This window comes from Pholis gunnellus (assembly GCF_910591455.1).
Source record: "Pholis gunnellus genome assembly, chromosome: 16".
Taxonomy (NCBI): Eukaryota; Metazoa; Chordata; class Actinopteri; order Perciformes; family Pholidae; genus Pholis; species Pholis gunnellus.
The window spans coordinates 16533029-16551413 of NC_136543.1; the positions used below are offsets into that span (position 1 = coordinate 16533029).

The window sequence follows — 18385 nt, forward strand, 5'->3', positions numbered from 1 at the left end:
GGATGGATGTAAAGTGCTTGAGAGCTTAGGACAGGCAGTACGAGATTGAGTGGAGACCATAAAAAAAATAATAATAATAATATGAAGGGCATGAACAAGGGGGGGCTTTAGGAATAGGCTCATCGGGGGCAGGTTCAATATGGAGACAGGAGGATTTATAAACAGGGTGTGGGGGTGTATGGAGTCCCCAGGAAACAAAATGACAATACGTATTTTGTTCTACAGTCTCAGAGAAACAGAATCACAGTCAGTCAGTCCAAGGGTACAGCCCACCAGCAGCCTGGCCCAGTGGGTGAGCTTTCCGGTCATGTCTATCCAAGCCCTCGGGCCTGGGTTCACCCTGGCACCCAGCTCTGGTTGCTGTGTACTGGTGGAGGGCAGGCAAACGCCCCCAAACTCATGCCCATCCCCATGCCCATGCCTTGGGACAGAGAGCCGTCAAAGTTGAAGTCCATGCTCTCTGTGTCCATAAAGTCATTGAGCAGGATGGAGTCTACATCACAGTCCAGACTATTGGGGACGTTCTCCATCTCCAGGTTAGCAGCCATTCTACTGTGGGAGTTGTGCTGTTGCCCCTGGTACCCAGCGTTCCCGGGCTGGTGGTTGTTGTGGTAGTAGCCGTGCCAGGAGTCGGTCATACCCTGATGGTGAGCTCCGGGGTAAGGCTGGTGACGGGGTTGGGGCGCGGACGCCAAGCGGCAGGGGTCCTGGGGAACGTCCATGACACCGGCGGGGTTGGGCGGCAGGGACGGCGATGTTGGGAGGTGAGGTCGGGGCCCATAGTGGTTAGCGGTCTTGAGGCTGTAGGGCTGCAGGATGTCGGTGCTAACCCTTGGGGAGAGGGCCTGTGGGTGAGGCCCACTGTGCATAGGGTTATGGGGGTTGTGGTTGTGCATGTGACTCTGGCTGGAGCGAGGGTTGTGATCATGGCTGGCGTTTACTTTGTTACTGTGACTGTGCTCGTGACTCGAACCATAGTCATGGGCGGGTAGGGGCTTGTGGCTGTGGCTGTAGTCGAGGCTGGCTTGGTGTTTGTGACCCTGATTGTGGTTCTGATGGTGTGTTCTGTTCTGGTCATGAACTGACCCATGGCCATTGTGTAGACTGGGATTGTGAGCATGCTCATTGCTGTGATTGTGGTTATGATTGTGGCTGCGATTCTGATTGTGGTTGTGTTGGCTGTGAATGCCATTGGTCCCCTGTGTCATAAGTGTGTGTGTTTCACGTCCCTGGCCCAGTACTGTCTCTTTGTTGCAGTACGGAGGACCTCCAGTAAGCAGACTCTGCAGGGCGTTGTTCTCTGAGTAGGCCCTCATTGGGCGCTGGAAGCTGACTGGCTTGTTCTCCTGGATGGTCTCCATGAGAGTGTGATGCCGGAGCATGCCCATGGAAGGCTGTCCGTACATGGGCCCACAGTAGGAGCCCTCTGCCTTGGGCGCAGGCACGTAGGGATAACCGTTGCATTTGATTTGCTGTGGCTGGGGGTAGCCACTCTCATCTAGACTGATAGCCCCCGTCAAGTCAGTCAGCTGGGGCAGCTCCACAGTCGGGCAGTGGCCTCCAGTGCCCAGGGCCGGGGAGCGTGTGCTGGAGGGGCTGGGGTACAGTCGAGGGGAGGCTGAACAGGACAGTCCACCTTCCTCCGGTTCGTCAGCCTCAGCCTCAGCAAGGATCGGGGACAGGCAACCACTCAGTGTGGAGGCAGAGGAGGAGGTGCGGGAATGGAGATCTGTCCAGGTGTCATACTCCTCACCCCCCATGCCCACACTTCCTTTACCTGCTGGACTGCCATGCTCCGGGGAGCCTTGCATTGTGGGTCCGGCTCTCTGACCTTGTCCCCGTCCGAGGCCCATGGCCCCTGCTCTCTTTCGGCTAATGCGACCCTTGGTCTTCAGGTAGCGAGTGCCGTTGTCTATAGAGGCTGCCCGTCGTCTGGGTCCTTTCCCCATCTTCCCTCCTTCTGGGTTCAGCATCCACCACGAACTCTTCCCCGTCCCTTCATTTTGCACCCGGATGAAGCGACTGTGCAGGGACAGATTGTGTCGGATTGAATTCTGGAAGGAGAGAGAAAGATGGGAAGGAGATGATGGAGAGAAAAAGAGAGGGAGGAAGAGAAAGAGAACGGAGAGAGAAAAAAATAGATCAACATTAACACCCATGGGAACATTTAGGGTTAAATAATCATTTCTTGAGAACACAAAGTCATTTCAAATTATGGCCAAACTATCAAGGCTGCACGGTGAGCGAGAAAAAGATGGATAAAGAATGAGGGGAAGATGGAGGGGAAGGTAAAGAGGGCAGGGAGAGTGAAGGACCAATCGATACCTCCCCTGGCCAGCCTCTCCTCTCCACACACGCTCACTGAGTCATAATATGGACATGGGTGCAGCCTCCACATCAAACCATCACCAAGGTTACAGAAATGAATCACGCGAGGCAACCCAATCACAGACAGCCCATATCGATTGAAGGGCCTCCAAATATGAGAGCCTGAGATCCAGCCAGAGACTTGGAGGGAGGGAGGGAGGGAAGGAAGGGAGGGGGGAGGGAGGCGTGATTTGGCAGGAGCAGACCTGGAAGAGTACCAGAGTGAAAAAAGAAACAGTCATACTTAGGCCTGGAATAAGATAGAGGGGAAGTAAAAGGGGGGAGGGAGGAGGACAGGGACATGCTCATTTAACCTCTTTTAAAATCATGCCACAATTAACATGACCGTAGGCAACGACGGCAGATACCGTTATGATGAAGTCTACTTGTGAATAGCTTTGAAGACGGACGCTTGTGTGCCGGTTGTGGGTGGGTGTGTAGTGCGGTGGGAGTATGGGGGGGGGTGTAGGATAAGCCTCGCCAGACCTCTGTTTAAGTGTCTGAGTGACGGCTGTATAGTTAATCCAGGGCTCCGCAGCAGCATTTGAAGCCGGTGCCAACCTGGAGTGAGTTGATGAGATCTAAGCCTGCCTAAAGGAGAGCTTAGCAGGGATACACATCATCTCAGCTGGCCAAGTTAGTCTAAGTACAGCATGTTCATCCAAATCGTTCCTGCTTGTGTCATTATTCACACTCTCTCCAGCTTTCTTTCCCTTTGCTTTTCCGCCTTCTCTTTCTTTCCCGTTCTTTTGCTCTTTTCTGTTCTTTTGGGAGGAACAAACCCCCCCCCTGAACCCCAAACCCTCTTCCCCATGTGCGCAATCACACACTTTTCTTTTTCCTCTCTGGAGATATCTATCTATTTCTGCCTTGTTTATTACCTGCACATAGCTCACAATCTCTGTCTCCTGATATCTCGAGCCATTCTCTATCTTCATTCACTCCCCGCCTCCTGTCCAATTTTCCTGCGCTCAGCCCCATTCATCTCCCTCTCTGTGTCCCTGCGTCTCTTGATCATGACATTGCTCATTCTCCCCTTCTCTCCACATCTATCCATCCTCTCATCACCTTACACAACTTCCATCCTCCCCCCTCTTCCCTCTCTAATTCCTTCATTCACACTGAAAGGCGGGCAAACATCGGAAACAAACAGCAGGAGATGCAAATCTGTGCTTAGTGGAGGGCCAGCTTACATTTCTCCCTTCAGCGCAATCCATATATATTCAGCATATGTATCCCCCCCCCCCCCCAATACAAAGGCAGCATACAGAGCCACGTGGCTGCAAACTGGACAGCCTTTTTGTTGTTGCAGCGTATTATGAAAAGCACAGCATCCACAACAGTAGTTAATATGTTTACTGGGGGAATTCAGCTCCAAGTGGGTTTCAAATCAGTCTTGTATCCGACCTACTGCTATTCTCATTCATGGAGAGCGGCCCCCTCCACACACTCGCATCCCCTCGGCGTGACTCCCAACAGGTAATTTCGTCCCATCGTCCACTCAAATCACGCTGCTTTGCCTAGACTCTCTTCGCAGACGTGGAAATTGGATAGGAGAGATGCATTTATACGTTTTTTTTCTCTGCTGTTCAGAGGGGTCCTCTCCAAAACACCGGGTCGGTAAAATTGCACAAGCTCAACGTTCGCTACAAAATGGGCTGAATGCACTTCTCAGCAGCGGCGCGCTGCCGAACGCAGACTTTATCAAAGCCAAATTGAACGATGACGCCGTGTGAATGAGGCCGCCAGTGGAGTCGACCCGCATCAGGTGATCTGAGAGCGGCGCCCTGACAGGTTCCTCCGCAACATGACGGCTCCGGCTGGGCGTAGCCATGGCAACAGAGTAAACCAAAAGAGAGAGAAATGAAGAGAGGGGAGGTGATGGTGGGGAGGAGAGAGGGGTGTGTGGTGGGGGGTGGGGGGGGGTGGGGGGGTGGGCTGATGCTGTTTGATGCTGCAGGCAACTCCAAACAGCCTTTTTATCTGAGTCTGTCAGATTCCTGCTTCCAATCCACCAGGGAGGCTCAATCACCAGCAGTCCCAATGTCTCACTACCTGTACCAAGCTGTGATTAGCAGCCGTGTGTGTGTGTGTGTGTGTGTGTGTGTGTGTGTGTGTGCGTGTGCGTGCATGTGTGTGTGCGTGCGTGCGTGCATGTGTGTGTGCGTGCGTGCGTGTGGAGAGAAAGCTTCTGTACAACAACCAGCGCAACAATTATACAGAACACTGCTGTTCCTTCACTGTTAAAACATTGTATATAATGTGCTTTGTCTCGTGTATATATTATGATTTAACTGCCATTCTCTGAAGGCTTAGATCAACATTTTTGTACTGAAATTGCTAATAGTGAAAATGTTGTGGTGATGCTCAACACTGTCAGCAGCTAATGTTACAGTTTCTATACCCAGATATGGTGATTCCTGATTGTCTGCCCCATAGTCTGAGCACAGAAAAGCAATTAGAGTGAAATTAATCATTAACAAATTAGAAAAAGACGCATGAAGCTAAAAGATGCCTTTGGAATTCTTTTTCATATATTTACTGCAATGTGAGGACTTTGATCAACATCAATCAAGGTTATGGACTTTTAAGAGACAACTAGAGCACTTGCACCAGTAAGGTTATTTATAAATGAAAGATTTGACAAATATTGTACCTTGCCATAACCCACATCTGATTTAGAGACTATCACTTACTAAGCAAAAATATCTCCCATTGATAAGTCTTCTTTAGTTTATTCATGATATTATGTGTATCTTTAATATCTCGATTGGCTTCATGGGTATTGACATTTCTGTCCATTTTGTTGACACCATGAACTCCTGAAAATAAGTTCTGAACAGATTTTGTTTCATAGCAATAAAGTTGATGACTCAAACCCATTGGCTCCTTTTTTCTGTAAAAAGACCACCGTCGTCCCCGAACCTCAACCAAGTGGTTGCTGTTTACCATGACAGCCGAGGTCCTCCTCTTTTTTGTGCCGAAACCTCAACAAATCTTGACCTTTGAGCTTTTATTTTTGCTTTATCTTGTGTTTATTTGTCATAAATACTTTTATACAGATTGTGAATAGAACGCGTTTTTTCTCTGATCTTTCACTCTGCAAAAAAAATGGACAACGCCACAAGAAAAATCAAGGAACTTCCTTTTTTATCACTTTTCAATTTATCAACGCGACTCTGGTGAAGGATTGGACCGTCACACGAAAAGGGAAGTTTGAGAGCCTCCGGGTTATCATTGCAATCAAATGCTATATAGCAGGAGATGTCACTGATTAGCACACTGCCACAGAGGAGGAGCCGATCAGTGAAAACCTCCAGCAAAGTCTTTGATTGGAATGAAACCTGCCGACTCTCAGCCCTCCGTGGCATAGAGGCTGGCCATCCCTGCCTCAGTGTGTACATTAAGTTGTCAGAAAGAGTGATTCTGAAGAGGAGAAACCTGTTCCCTCTGCTCTCAGCCTTTGCCTTTCTGCTAATGCAGCAGGAGATGGACTGTTGCAGAGAGAACGGTGACTGAATCCGTCCTCACACAGCCACCCTCCTCCTCTACAGGGAACACGCTGCACTGTATCCAGCTCCACTACTGTATACTGTACATTAATAGTGACTGAGTCTGACCCTGACACACTGCTGCTTTCACTGAGTCAGGGGATAGTCAGTCCAGCGGTTAGCTAATGGCCCGTGATCTGTCTAAACACAGAATTCTTACATTTTTCCCTTTTTCAAAATACCAGACCAAGCAACTATATATGGGTTTGCACTCAGTATGAGGATAAACTATGCATCATGATCTACTGCATGATCATTCTGCATGGGCTCTATAAGTACAACTGAACATTGAGATTTAACCCTACAACACAATTTGGATATAGCATCAAAGTTAATTATTTACTTTGGAAATACCGTCTATTCCCAGCCCAGAGTGTGCTGATTAACTTTTTCCAGAGCTTTCAACCGCATAACAAGGTCTTCATTAGCGGGTAGAGTTTGCTCAGATTTCAGGGAGATGGATCTTTTGATTGCACAAGCTCAATATCTGGTTTTACAACTTTACGTGTATAAAATGTAGATAACCCTAATGCTCGCCCTTACTTGCTTACAAAAACTAAAATATTAATCATGTTCAATGGTTGGACTCTGGATCTCGAGTTGGAATTCAATTTAATTTCAATCAATTTTGTATTGTACTTTTGGCGCTAACAAGAGACAGATATAACAAAACATAAATCTAAAATCTAAATCGAAGCAGCAGACGCTGGAATATTGTGGCTTTTAGTCTGTAGTCAAATACTGACACTACTAAAATATTACTTTTCCCGAAAACCCTCCAGAGTCCTAGAAGACAGTATTCAACTGTTTGCAGGCTGAGTAGTACTCCACTGATTTTACACATGAGACATCAAGTGTCTCTTTAACATATACTCCAAACTGAACATACAGGGAGGGGGTGGAGAAACAGGAACATCTGAACAGTCTCATTCTATTCAGTAGACCCTCAAGGAAAACATCCTTTTTCAGACTGTCAAAACTGTGTCAGACTGTTAATTCCCCTCTATGGTTGTGGATTATATCACACTGTGAGTTCATATTTGGTCTATTTTGGTTTCTTGTCTCCAAAACAGCTTTTTAAAATGGTCAAGAACGGTGTGTTCTCTTCAGCAGTATGTGGTGTGCCCACATCCTCCATCTCAGAATAGCAATAACAGAGCTGTGGTTAATTGTCCTGATTATTATTATTTCCAACACCCTTGTCCCTTTTTTAGTCCGGGTTAGCTAGCTAACGTTAATTACATCTATTGCAAATTATCCAGTTTGTGTTGCATAGCTACGAGGATGATGTAACCCTTTTTCCTCTGGCTGTCTCCCGGTTGCCAGCAATTCTCTCAACGGAGCGTTGTGTCTGAGCAGAGACAAGCCTCCTATATTAACTCTACACAACAGCTAATATCAAAATATATCTACTGGAACTTGTCACACCATAAAGGGGAAAAAACAGTTTCCAGACATTTCCACACCTCCTTGCAGACCGCACAAAATGTGGAAATTAAATTATATCGAGTGTGTTTTAGACGTTTCAGTCCAGGCGGCATTGTACACAAACACTACACACGTAAACAAACGCCATTTTATATGTTTCACAGATTGACACATGTTCACCTCGATGTGCACTCGCACACGGACATACGCACATCTGCCCCCTCGCACACCCCCACCCTAAACTGGCAATCATACTTAATCCCTCTCCAGCCTAAGTAATCCCTGACAATCCGAGGCTAATCCTGGTTAATTCTGGGCACTCCTCAGCTGGGTTTCACCCTCAAACCACAGAGACAGGGTGGGGATTGGTCGGATCACGGCGATTGAGGCTGGGCGTGGCGTTGATGGACGTAATTGGTCGGGTCGTTAATGGTAGCCAAGAAAAACAAGCACAGGTTTTCACCACTCTTCAAAATACGTTCGGATTGACCCCACGCTACGTCACACCGGCCTTACTGTTGTTCGCCGCTCCTGGTAGAAAACATGTTTGTCACCAGAGTCCTGTGTGTTAGCATGTAAACGCTAATACACGGCAGGGCCTGTTAATTTCTCTGCTTGCTGTGACAGCAGCAGCAGCAGCAGCTAGGGGATAGAATAACCTTTTTATATAAAGGACAGGGAAATAAATTGCTAAAATAAAAACACAAGCAGGGTATACAGTATGAGCCATTCCTCCAGTGTAAGGGGCTTCTGATAAGTCATTAGCCTCTATTCAATCAGCTCTACCAACCGAAAGCTCCTAGCTCAATTCTTCTTAGCTGCTATCGATCTGATTCCAAAATGAAGCACTTAAGACGCCTTGATCAAGCTGCTCCTTAATCTAGCGTTAAGGAGATTGAGACCTTTTCACCCCGTGTCTCAGACAGACTTATTACTTTAGCACATGGGTACAGTGGCAGTCAGAGCACACTCCACTGGCACAGACTCAGTTTCGGTTTTATAGTCTGTTTAAGCCCCTTTGGTGCAGAGCAAGCAGCACTTTTACTCTCTGCCATTTTGAAAAAGCTGTCAATATACACAAAGCCGGGAGCGTTAATGAAGCAATATGTCACTGACATGGGATGGATGAGGATGCTTTGTTAAAAACAAGAAGGCCTCTGGTGATTGTGGGCTCGACTGTGTGCCTGTTCGATTGACTTTGCACATGGAAACTGCAGGATATCTGTGTTTGAATTGTGGTATACTCATGAGAGCGTGAAAGCAGAAGCAAAACGGAAACTGATTTACCTTCTGCTGCAGCTCTGTCGAGCAGCGAGACGGGGAAACAGGTTGCCGAGGAGTTCTGCTCCTGGACGTTTTTATAGGCTGCTTTTACCTCCCCACATCCTCACAGGAGAGAAGTCTCTTGGAGGGGATTCTTTAGAGGATTCAGTAGAACATCATGTAGTGGATTTTAATGTGCTTTCTGCTTCACATTTTAAAAAAGGAGCCCACCTTGAATTTATGGCGCATTCCACGGCGCATTCAAGAGCAGGGTTGCGTTTCAAATTCCACGGAGCGCTCCTGTACATTACATTATATGGCAGTTATTTACCAGACGCTTTTATCCAAAGCGACTTACAATAAGTGTATTCAACATAGGTATTCAAGAGAACTACTAGTCACCAGAAGTCATACGTGCGTCTCCTTTTTTAAACAAGCATCTAAGAGCATAAACCAGAGCATAAACTGCAGATGTGGTCCGGCACAATCCAGCCGAGTGTTGTGGGGAGTGTTGTACTCCGCCTTGTTGAGAAGTAGCGGGAATTGGCAAATCTGTTTTCTCCCCTTGCTCAACCATTATTTATTAATCCATTTCACACAGCCAGGAGTCATTATGCACGGTCCTGTCAATGGGTATCTCTCTATGCCGCGCATTTATTTGATAATAAGCAGGAGTGGGGGAGAAGATAAAAGCGCTGACTGCGTTCATTGTGAAGCGTTTTCTGCAGGCGGGGAGACTTAAATGAGAGCAGCCAGCTCTGTGTGGGAATGGGTCTCGTCTGCTAAGCCTGTCTGGAGGCAATCGATGGAAATTAGTCAACGCTAAAGATTCACTTCCTGTGACTGATGTCACGGGCAGCGCTTGTCTCTTTGAAGGGAAATAAAGAAGTGGGAGGCTGAGGGATTAATGGGGTTGGAGAAGGTGTGAGCATGCAGAGTTTGGGTGGGGGCTATAAGCTGGGGGAAAAAGATGCTATTCTTTTGGTGGATTGCAGGGAAATAGATCCAGATGAGAGGATCCAGATGAATGCAGTGTAGCTAGGACCATTCAAGACACACAATGAGTTGTGTACAAGGCTAGCAACAGCGCAGACCAATCGGTTACAACAAAGATGTGCAGCCACATTTTTACAACAGTGCTGCTGCTACCGTTGAAACATCCTGACCCACACAAAGCAGCACATAACGAAATACGATTAAATATAACAGTCTCTTTTAATCATGTTTTATCTACTGTAACACCAAAAAATGGCTCTTTAGACATGTACCACATGGTAACTCATTCAACAGTAGTTAAAGATTTTAAAGATTCTCTGTAATTGAATATTAAAACATTTTGATAAAAGACTGAATGCTCTTATTCAGCAGGTTAAAACAAACCCTTTGAAGCTGGAATTATATTAGTAAGGGTCTTTGTAATAGGCCGGTTCTTTGAATTGTGATGGTCTTGCAAAACTCGCCAAACAACAAAAGCCTTATCTTTCCTGCATGGAGGATGAATAACAGCGTTTGCAGTCAGTTGTATACTTGCAGTAGCTGTGACAATACAACCAGCAGTTCTACTGAGGATGCTTCCTGAAAGGTGCACCAGTTAACTTCTCGTCAAAGTACAGCCGAGGGACTAGAGCCGGCCCTCGGGCGACAGTAGGCCTTTCACTCCCCCTTACTCCCTGCGGAGCTCCACAAGCTCTACGGGGGAAGACAGAGAAACAAGGCAGACAGGGAGGGAAAGGACGGGTGCAGAGAGGCAGGGGGCGAGGCGTCGTCTGGGGCTAACCTGAGAAAGGTAGACGGTAAGGGAGCCTGAGGGGCTAGAGGCGGACAGCAAGCCCAATCCCCAGCGGAGAGGCCTCTAATTGGAGCTGCCGGCCTGCCGAGGCAGCCTCTTTCTCTGCAAATGGACATAAGGAGCAGAGTGAAGGCGGAGAGCCCGGGGGCGGGAGGAGAGGGCAGATAAAAATAGAGCCGGCAGATTAACGAGCATCTGAAAGCGGGGCAGGGGATCGGAAAATCCTCCCTGCGTGCCAGAGATGCCCAGTCCTCAGGCCACAGCCAGCTCTGTAAAGAGTGACGGACCCGGAGCAGCCGTGAGCTTCCTTCCTGTTGGCTTTCCTTACATCACGAACACCGGCGGGAAGGAACACCGTTCCGTCCTGCTACAGAAAACTCTAATGAAGTACAGTAGAAGTCAACTCAAGTCAAGTAGAAATACAGTAAAATTGGCTCTTTTTCAATTTTTTCAAACTCCTTATTTGCATCACTATGTAGCCAGCAGTTTTCCCTAAGTAGCGGCTTTTTGGAAAGGTTTCGGTGAATAAAAACAACAAAGACAAACAAAAATGTTCCTTATTTGCTTAGTATTTGCTTCGCCATTCTTTGGTAAAACTTACAAGTTAGCTGCCAATGAACAAGAGGATTAAGCCACAGTTTGTCTTTCATATGACATAATGTTATCAACTGTGTTGAGTATTCTAAGGATAATATTTCGATACCAGCTTTTAGAAAATGAAAATGTTCACCTTTTTTGTTTACACTAGTTTACACTTTTTTCTATCAAGCTACTTCATAGAGCAAACAATTAGTAAATGAGCAAGACCAGCTAGTTGTTGGCCGTAGCTTCTAGCTATATGTGAACTAGATAGCTAAAAACAAAAGAACCTAAAAGGTAAATTCCACATATTCTTTATCTGAATGGATAAATTTTTTGTCTTACAATCGTGTCCCTATGCTGGGACCTTCTGATACTATAACCGGGCATATTCTCTACACGATTGTGCCCTTCAATTACAGTAACAAAAGTAAATGTGGTTTGTCCTCCACCTTTGACTAGCGCTCATAAAAAGGAGTCACCTCCACAGCTGTGATTTCTATCCCTCCCCTGGGAGCTTTCACACGCCAGGTGGAGCATCGTGACACCTATGGGAGCCAAAGGAGAAGCTGAGAAACAGGCCTGATCACACCTGCCATCAGGTCTCAGGAGAGCACCACCCACCTCAACACTCAGCTGTCACATCCATCCACACGCCGAGGCTGCACGGCACCTCCAACAAAATGCACTGATCCACAGTCAGAAGCTGATACACTGGCGGTAACACGGGCTGAGACATTCTGAATGGCACATTAATAAACAAGCAACAAAGGCTTGCATATGTTCAAATAATCAGCTCAACCTTTGGCCTTTCATCCATAACTTAGAGAGTTTCCAAACAGAAAGGTGCAGCTTTGACTGAATAACAGTAGAGGAGGTGATCAACTTTTCTTAACGTGTGCGCACTTATAGGGTTGCATTTAATCCAAAATGGTGCTGAAAAGCCACTTAATCTTGAACAAAAGTATTCAACGCTTTGTAATGAATATTCATATAGATTGAAAAGGGGAGGTGTTGTTGAATATTCAGACCTTTCCTCTGAAACTGCTGCTTGATTAAAGTGTCAAATATCAACTTGAATGCATTACTTCAGCTGGGAACATCACCAGACGGTATGTCGGACGGCCATCGTGGTTATTCATTCATTCAGTATGACATTGTTTTCACATAAACTGTTTGGGAGGAGGGCGTATTTTATGCTGTTGCGCCCTAACCAATAGTAACATATCTGTCCTGCTAACGTAATTTTCACTTCTAGGACTAAAGGTTTTCATGATAGTTGAAGATATAAGAGATATAAAGACTTAAGGGTTGTTCTGTCGAAACTGGTCTTCAAGTGATACATTTGTGGTGTGACTACACTGTAGGAAATGAGTCAATGGTTCTCTTTTTAAATTCATCTGAAGCTAATTTGAAGTATGGCAATATGCGTTAGCCAATTTAAGTGGGTATTTCCCAAAGTTACAGCCTTCAATATGAAATAGTTTTTTTCTGACCTTGCTAAATTGCTTAGGGGCATACATCCTGGCACTGAAAATTAACCCGCACACGACTGCCAGCACGATACTTTCTCAAATTGTGTGACTGAAACTATCAAAGCCTCATGTTTGCTTTAATTTTAGCATTAATCTTTGCACCGAATGAGGACTGTGGATTTTGTCCCCAATCGTTTACAGAACAGTCAAAGGCCTCTCTTCAATAGGAAGCCTCATCATAACCGAGGTCCATCCGTACAAAATAACAGGGTCTGGATTTCTCCCGTTGTCGTAGCGTTACGAGGGCTTCACTGTCATATTGGGGAGGATTACTGCAGCCGGTTCTCTTTCAACATACATTTGGCATGTTGTATAAAGATAGATCCGAACCTGACAAGAGTCGTTTCTGCACTCAAATTACAACGACCCGAGAAGCTGCATCAATCTAATCCACGCCATTTTTGTCGCAATGGTGTCACCGTTTTCTCCCGGATGTAGCAAATTCTTTCAGGAAAATGACATCCCCTTTCTAATCCTGCCTGAAAAGCACTGACTTGCATGCATGAAACAGCCCTTGACAAGCACAACACTGAACCTATTTTAATCTCTAACCAAATGCGAGATGTGCGATTCAGAGGTCTGGAACCAGGCTCGAACATCACAAACTGTTTCAGTAAATCACCGTAATCCTCGCAATGACCTCTGATTGCAACATGTATCAAAACTAAATACAGACACAGCTCTGTTTGGATCATATTTCAATGCAACCTTGGTGGTGCGTGTCCAATCATAACGGATCATCATTAGCTTAATCATTCGTTGCTTCTCTGTAACCTGATGTCTACTTTGGGGCCCGTACTCAAATACCAAAGTTAGAGAGTAATAGTGATGATAGCAAATCATCGCCTACAACAATCACTTCTCTGTATTGTTTCATTCAATTAGTCCTTTTTTATTCAGCCAGCTTTGAATAGACTTTTCAAACGTTCACGTCTGTGTGACTTTTTTCACGGTAAATCACTTTGCCAATTCACACTGTCACACTTTTTGAGGACTCAAATTCCTTTTAAGAGAAACACATCTTTCATCAGATGTGCTCTTTTGAAGTATGCCAATTTTTCAAAAGGGAAGAAAAAGTCAGATGCTCTTCTCTGAGCGATGTGTCTTGACAGTCATTCTTCCACGACGAGGCTATATACATTTCCATTTAGTGAATGCAATCCGGGGTATTGACAAGGCGCGAGGGGGAAAAAAAAGGATATGCATATTCATGAATCACAACTTCAACGGAACTTCTAATTCTGTATTATTAATTGACATCACAGAACAGAAGTCAAACCCCGCTTTGACAGTGGGCATATCACCCTCGCAAAGCCAAAACCACATAAAGACTCACTAACACACACACACACACACACACACACACATCTCGTGCTTCGCTAGTATGGCATGCTGGGCCGGCTCATTACTACAATGCCAAGCTACTAGTTGCTAAGGAGACCTTAGGGAGAGGGAGGGTTCCTGTTGCCATGGCAGCAAGCCTGCATCCTGCCAACTGTCTTCCCCCGTGAGACATGACCATCGTAGACGGGGAGAGAAAGAGAGACAGGGAGGAAAAGTGAGGGCAGAACGAAGTGAGGAGAGAAAGGCTGGAGGGGGTTATGGTTAAGATGTTGAAAGAGGAGGACTTGTAAAGATGCCTACGAGGCAGCGGGCTCGTTGACGAACCACAGAGACTGTAGAAAATAATGTGCGGGGAAAATTGATGGGGTGAGAGCTGGAAAAGAGGGAGACCTTGAAAAAACAAAGCCCCCCCTCCCCTTCTTCTGAAAGCACCAATGTGCCTGCAGCAGCTTTCCCATGGCCAACACGGTTGCTGCCTGGCCAACCACAACTATATCCAGGCGTTTCATGAAGACGGCAGAATGACGCTATACGTACGGCGATCAAAACCCCTTCTTGACTCCCTCACTCCCCCGCCCCATAGTGCCACGCATGTCCCCGAGTGAACCGCCCCGCCTCTCGGCTTTTACTACGCGAGCAGCAGATCTGACAGAGCTTTTGGGCGAGTGTTCACAGAGCCCATCCGTCATGGAAAGAAATCTGCTTTGGTGAGAGTGAGCGGTATTGAACGACGGATGGGAGGGAAAGCAAAGAGAAAGAAAGAGAGAGGGAGGGAGGGAGGGAGGGAGGGAGAGCATCTGGGAGGGATGAGCAGAGAGAGATTAAACTGATTGGAGAGAGCAGAAGAAGGGCGAGGAGGAGGTCATACGAGGCGAAAGAAGAGAGAAGTCCTCAGTCTCAAATTCAAATTAGCCTTATTGGTTTCCAAGGACACTGAATTGTTTCCATCCTCGATTTCCTTCTCCGTGTCACTGCCACCCCCCCCCCCCCCCCCCCACACACACACACACACACCTCCTCCCCACATCCCTTCTGTTTCTCTCTCTCCCTGACTTCATTGCCTCTTATTAAATCATTTTTTTCATTGCCTCGGACTTGTTCGTCACATTGAGAAGTACATGTGTGTCAAGGGAGCTATGATTGCAGAGTTTGAACATATTAACACCTGAAGCACTTAACTCTCACCACCATCAAGTTCTGCTCCCCGAACTGAACCCTGACTATTAGGTTTGGGATCAGGTTCAAGTCAGATTACAGAATTCCCATTTTGTTGCGTGTCTGGACTCATGACGGGTTCTTATTTGTTTCTTTTAAATGTTATCCATCAAGAAATGTCTCTCTTTCTGTCGCTGGATTTGCTAAATCATCGGTGTCGAACCCTATTGTTGAACAGAAGGTTGATGTTGGTTGATTCAACACGTGTGCATGACAACCATAGTTTAATGTAAGGGAAAGAGGCAGGTGGTCAGGGTATGGTTGAGGTTAGGAACCCAACTACTTCCTGCCGTGGATGTAAATGATGTCCTACACAATCGTCCAATATGAATGAAAAATAGGTTTCAAGTAAATAGGGAAAGGGAACGAATGACAGGAAACAAAGTGTAGACAATACTGTTGCATTAGCCTGGGGAGCTAATGCAACAGGAATGGATGACATAAGTAATCGTGTGGTGAAGGTCCCTGAATTGTGGAATCATCATGGCTGTTGTTGTCACAACTGCTAAAAAACCACCATCTTAGCGTTCTGCTACATGAACCAAACCTGTCAGTCCCCACAGGATATTCATTTTTGGGGTCAGATTCGGGCTGATTGCGTTGTTTAAACTCCGGGCTTGGGTTCAGGTTTTTGTCATTCAAATATAATTTCACCGTCTCTTTCGTTTTCCCTCTGGCTGTGAGAAATAAAGCAAAGATATAGCTTCAGGCCTTGGGTTGGGTTCAGGTATAACATTTTGGCAGTACCAGTTGGGATCAGTTGTATTGGTTCTTAAAGACGTGGTTACGAGCTGGTTTTGAGGCTCAGTTTAAGGCCGGTACAGACCTCCGCACTGGCAATGTACCGTGTAAAAACTGCAATAGCATTCAGACATATGATAGCAAGAAAATTGGTGGGCAACTGTACAACTCGACTTTGTTCTGTTTTGGATTATGACTGTCTGAACAGTCAAGTTCTGCTGGAAAAGGGGCTGTTTTTATGTTTCGGGCTAGACCGAAAGTAGATGATAAATATTAGTTTAGACAATACTCTGTGGTGGTTTGCGTCGGACCCTTTCCTGTTTAACATTGAAATGCACAAAAGCCACGAAGAAATGGGTTTTCCCAGTTTGTGTGTGGACGAACTTGACTGGTCTGCACAGAGCCTTGACCCAAAAACCTTTTTAACGCCTTTGAGACGACCTACAACGACGACTACGAGCCTTAATGTGATGTACCGGCTGAACATACGGGTGTGATGTTTGGATGTCCACGTGCTTTTGGCAGAACTTCTCTGCCAAAAAAAACTTCTGAACAATCTGAACAAAGTAAATATCTTTATCTTTTAAAAAAGGACAAACAAAAATGTAGCCCTGTGTCAGGTTTTGAGTCTCACATTTGGCAGCACCATTCTTCCTCAGCTGGGTTCATCCGGGTTCAGGTCTCAGTTTGAGCCCCGCGCAGAACCCTGACACACACAAAAACGAGCAGCACAGAGCATATATTCCAACATACTTTTGCTTCCAACCAATTCCGTGCGATGTGCAAGCATGCCGTAACTGTCCCGACCAATTCAAAGCGCTCCTCCTCCCTCCCCCCCCCCTCTCTTTCTGTCCCACTCTGGTTTTGATCACTCTTCCTCTCTTTCTTTCCCTCTCTCAGTCTGTTTCTCATTGCGAGGGGAATGTGGCGTCTGTCTCATTGTCACAGACGCTGGGAAACAAGAAGCCTCATCACCCTCATCCTCATCTGATTCTCTCCACTTCCCTCCCTTCACACACACACAAGCACACACACACACATACACACACATACACACACACGCCCACATACACGCACACACACACACTGCACAGACATGGCTTTATTGACTTATTCATGCATGGGTTTGTTTCGGGGGCAGAGCTCCTGTCTGCCAGTCTGACAGACACCCCGTGAACCCTCGAGACTCCCCTCCCCATCTTTCTCTCCGCACACACACATCATCCCATCCCCCCCCCTCCCACCCCTGAACCCCCCCCCCCCCCCCCCCCTAACCCGAGCATGGCACAGGGAGTATACTCGTAGAGCAATCGGGGTTCACTCAGGTTTCTCTTCCACCGTTTCCCTCCCCTCTTCACTTTCAACTTCTCTTTTCTCCCTTTGCTGGGGAGAAGGGGAAGGTATGCCCACATTTCCCAGAACAAAGACAGCCCAATTAAGTCAGTTTGAGTTAAGGTCTGTGTGGCAGACTAGGATCGGAAGCGAGGAAACTGAAGAGAGAAAGCGGCGGCGGAGGAGCGAACGGCGAGGAAAGGGGAAGAGAGAGACAGCCTAACGCTCAGGGAAAAGAGGGGGTAAAAGAGAAGTAGAAGAAGAGGAAAAAAAAGAGGAGCGCAAGTCACTTTGTAGCGGAAGCGGGTCGACTTCGTTTTTAGCTCCTCAATGGGAGACTATGAAATATTAATAACTGCTCCAGCCATATACTTCAGAGGCCTATGGTAAAACTTAAAGTCTAATGAGACGCTGCTCATGAATTGCTAATGGGGATGCTGGAATGTGTGTTTTTTTTCTGTGTGCGTTTGAGTGTCTGCACATGTGTGTGTGTGTGTGTGTCTGTGTGTGTGTATGAGTGAAGGGGGGTCAAGATGGTAGCTGAGGGGTGGAGTATAACAGAGCTTTCAGTCTTTCAAAGAGCAGACGAGAAACTTCATTAGAGGCTTGAAGTTCTTCCTCCAGCACATCTAAGCGCTGTCGCGTTTTCTTGAACTGAGAAGTAACTTCACTGTTCTCGACGGTCACACGGCTTCTAATAAAGTTCGAAATCGTCCCGTTAATTGAAACAAAATGGAAATCGATTTTGTGTTTTTCTGTGGGTGTTTTTTTGTCTCAGTCTTTTGTAAGAGCTTTTAGACTTAGCTCTTTGTTTGATAGGCAGAAGGTGCTTTAAGGAGTAAATCTTTAGAATTTGATTCTTCTCCTTACTCCCTCCATGCTGCCCTTCACCAACTGTGACTACCAAAATAAAATATATCCATGAATGTGTTTAATAAAAGTTTATCATGTGTAGTACAGCAGTGTTTTTCCACCTTTTATGTTTTGTGCCACCTTTACGATGAAGCAATGCATACTTGAGATTCAATGTCAAAAGTTTGTCAGCGTGGTAATCAGATAACCAAAACACAATTTCCCTCCTCTAGCCTTATATTGTTAAAGTAACTGTTAGGCCTGAAATGGCAAAATTATTTTAATTTATAGACAGTCTACAGCCAAGCTAGTGCCTCTCTGAGATTGTACTTCAGCACAGCGGTGCTGTGAGCTAAATGTTTATTGTGATCACCATTTTAGTTTAGCAT

At 46.2% G+C, this 18385-nt stretch overlaps 1 protein-coding gene across 1 annotated transcript in view; it reads right to left on the reverse strand.

The window, feature by feature from the left end:
- Positions 1–335: 335 nt before the first annotated feature.
- foxo6b (forkhead box O6 b) overlaps positions 336–18385 on the reverse strand; it is a gene marked incomplete at both ends in the record, with an annotated part of 35167 nt that continues 17117 nt past the window's right edge. The window contains one exon of the mRNA XM_079175900.1: positions 336–2054. Coding sequence (XP_079032026.1) covers positions 336–2054 — 1719 coding nt within the window. The remainder of the gene's footprint in view (positions 2055–18385) is intronic.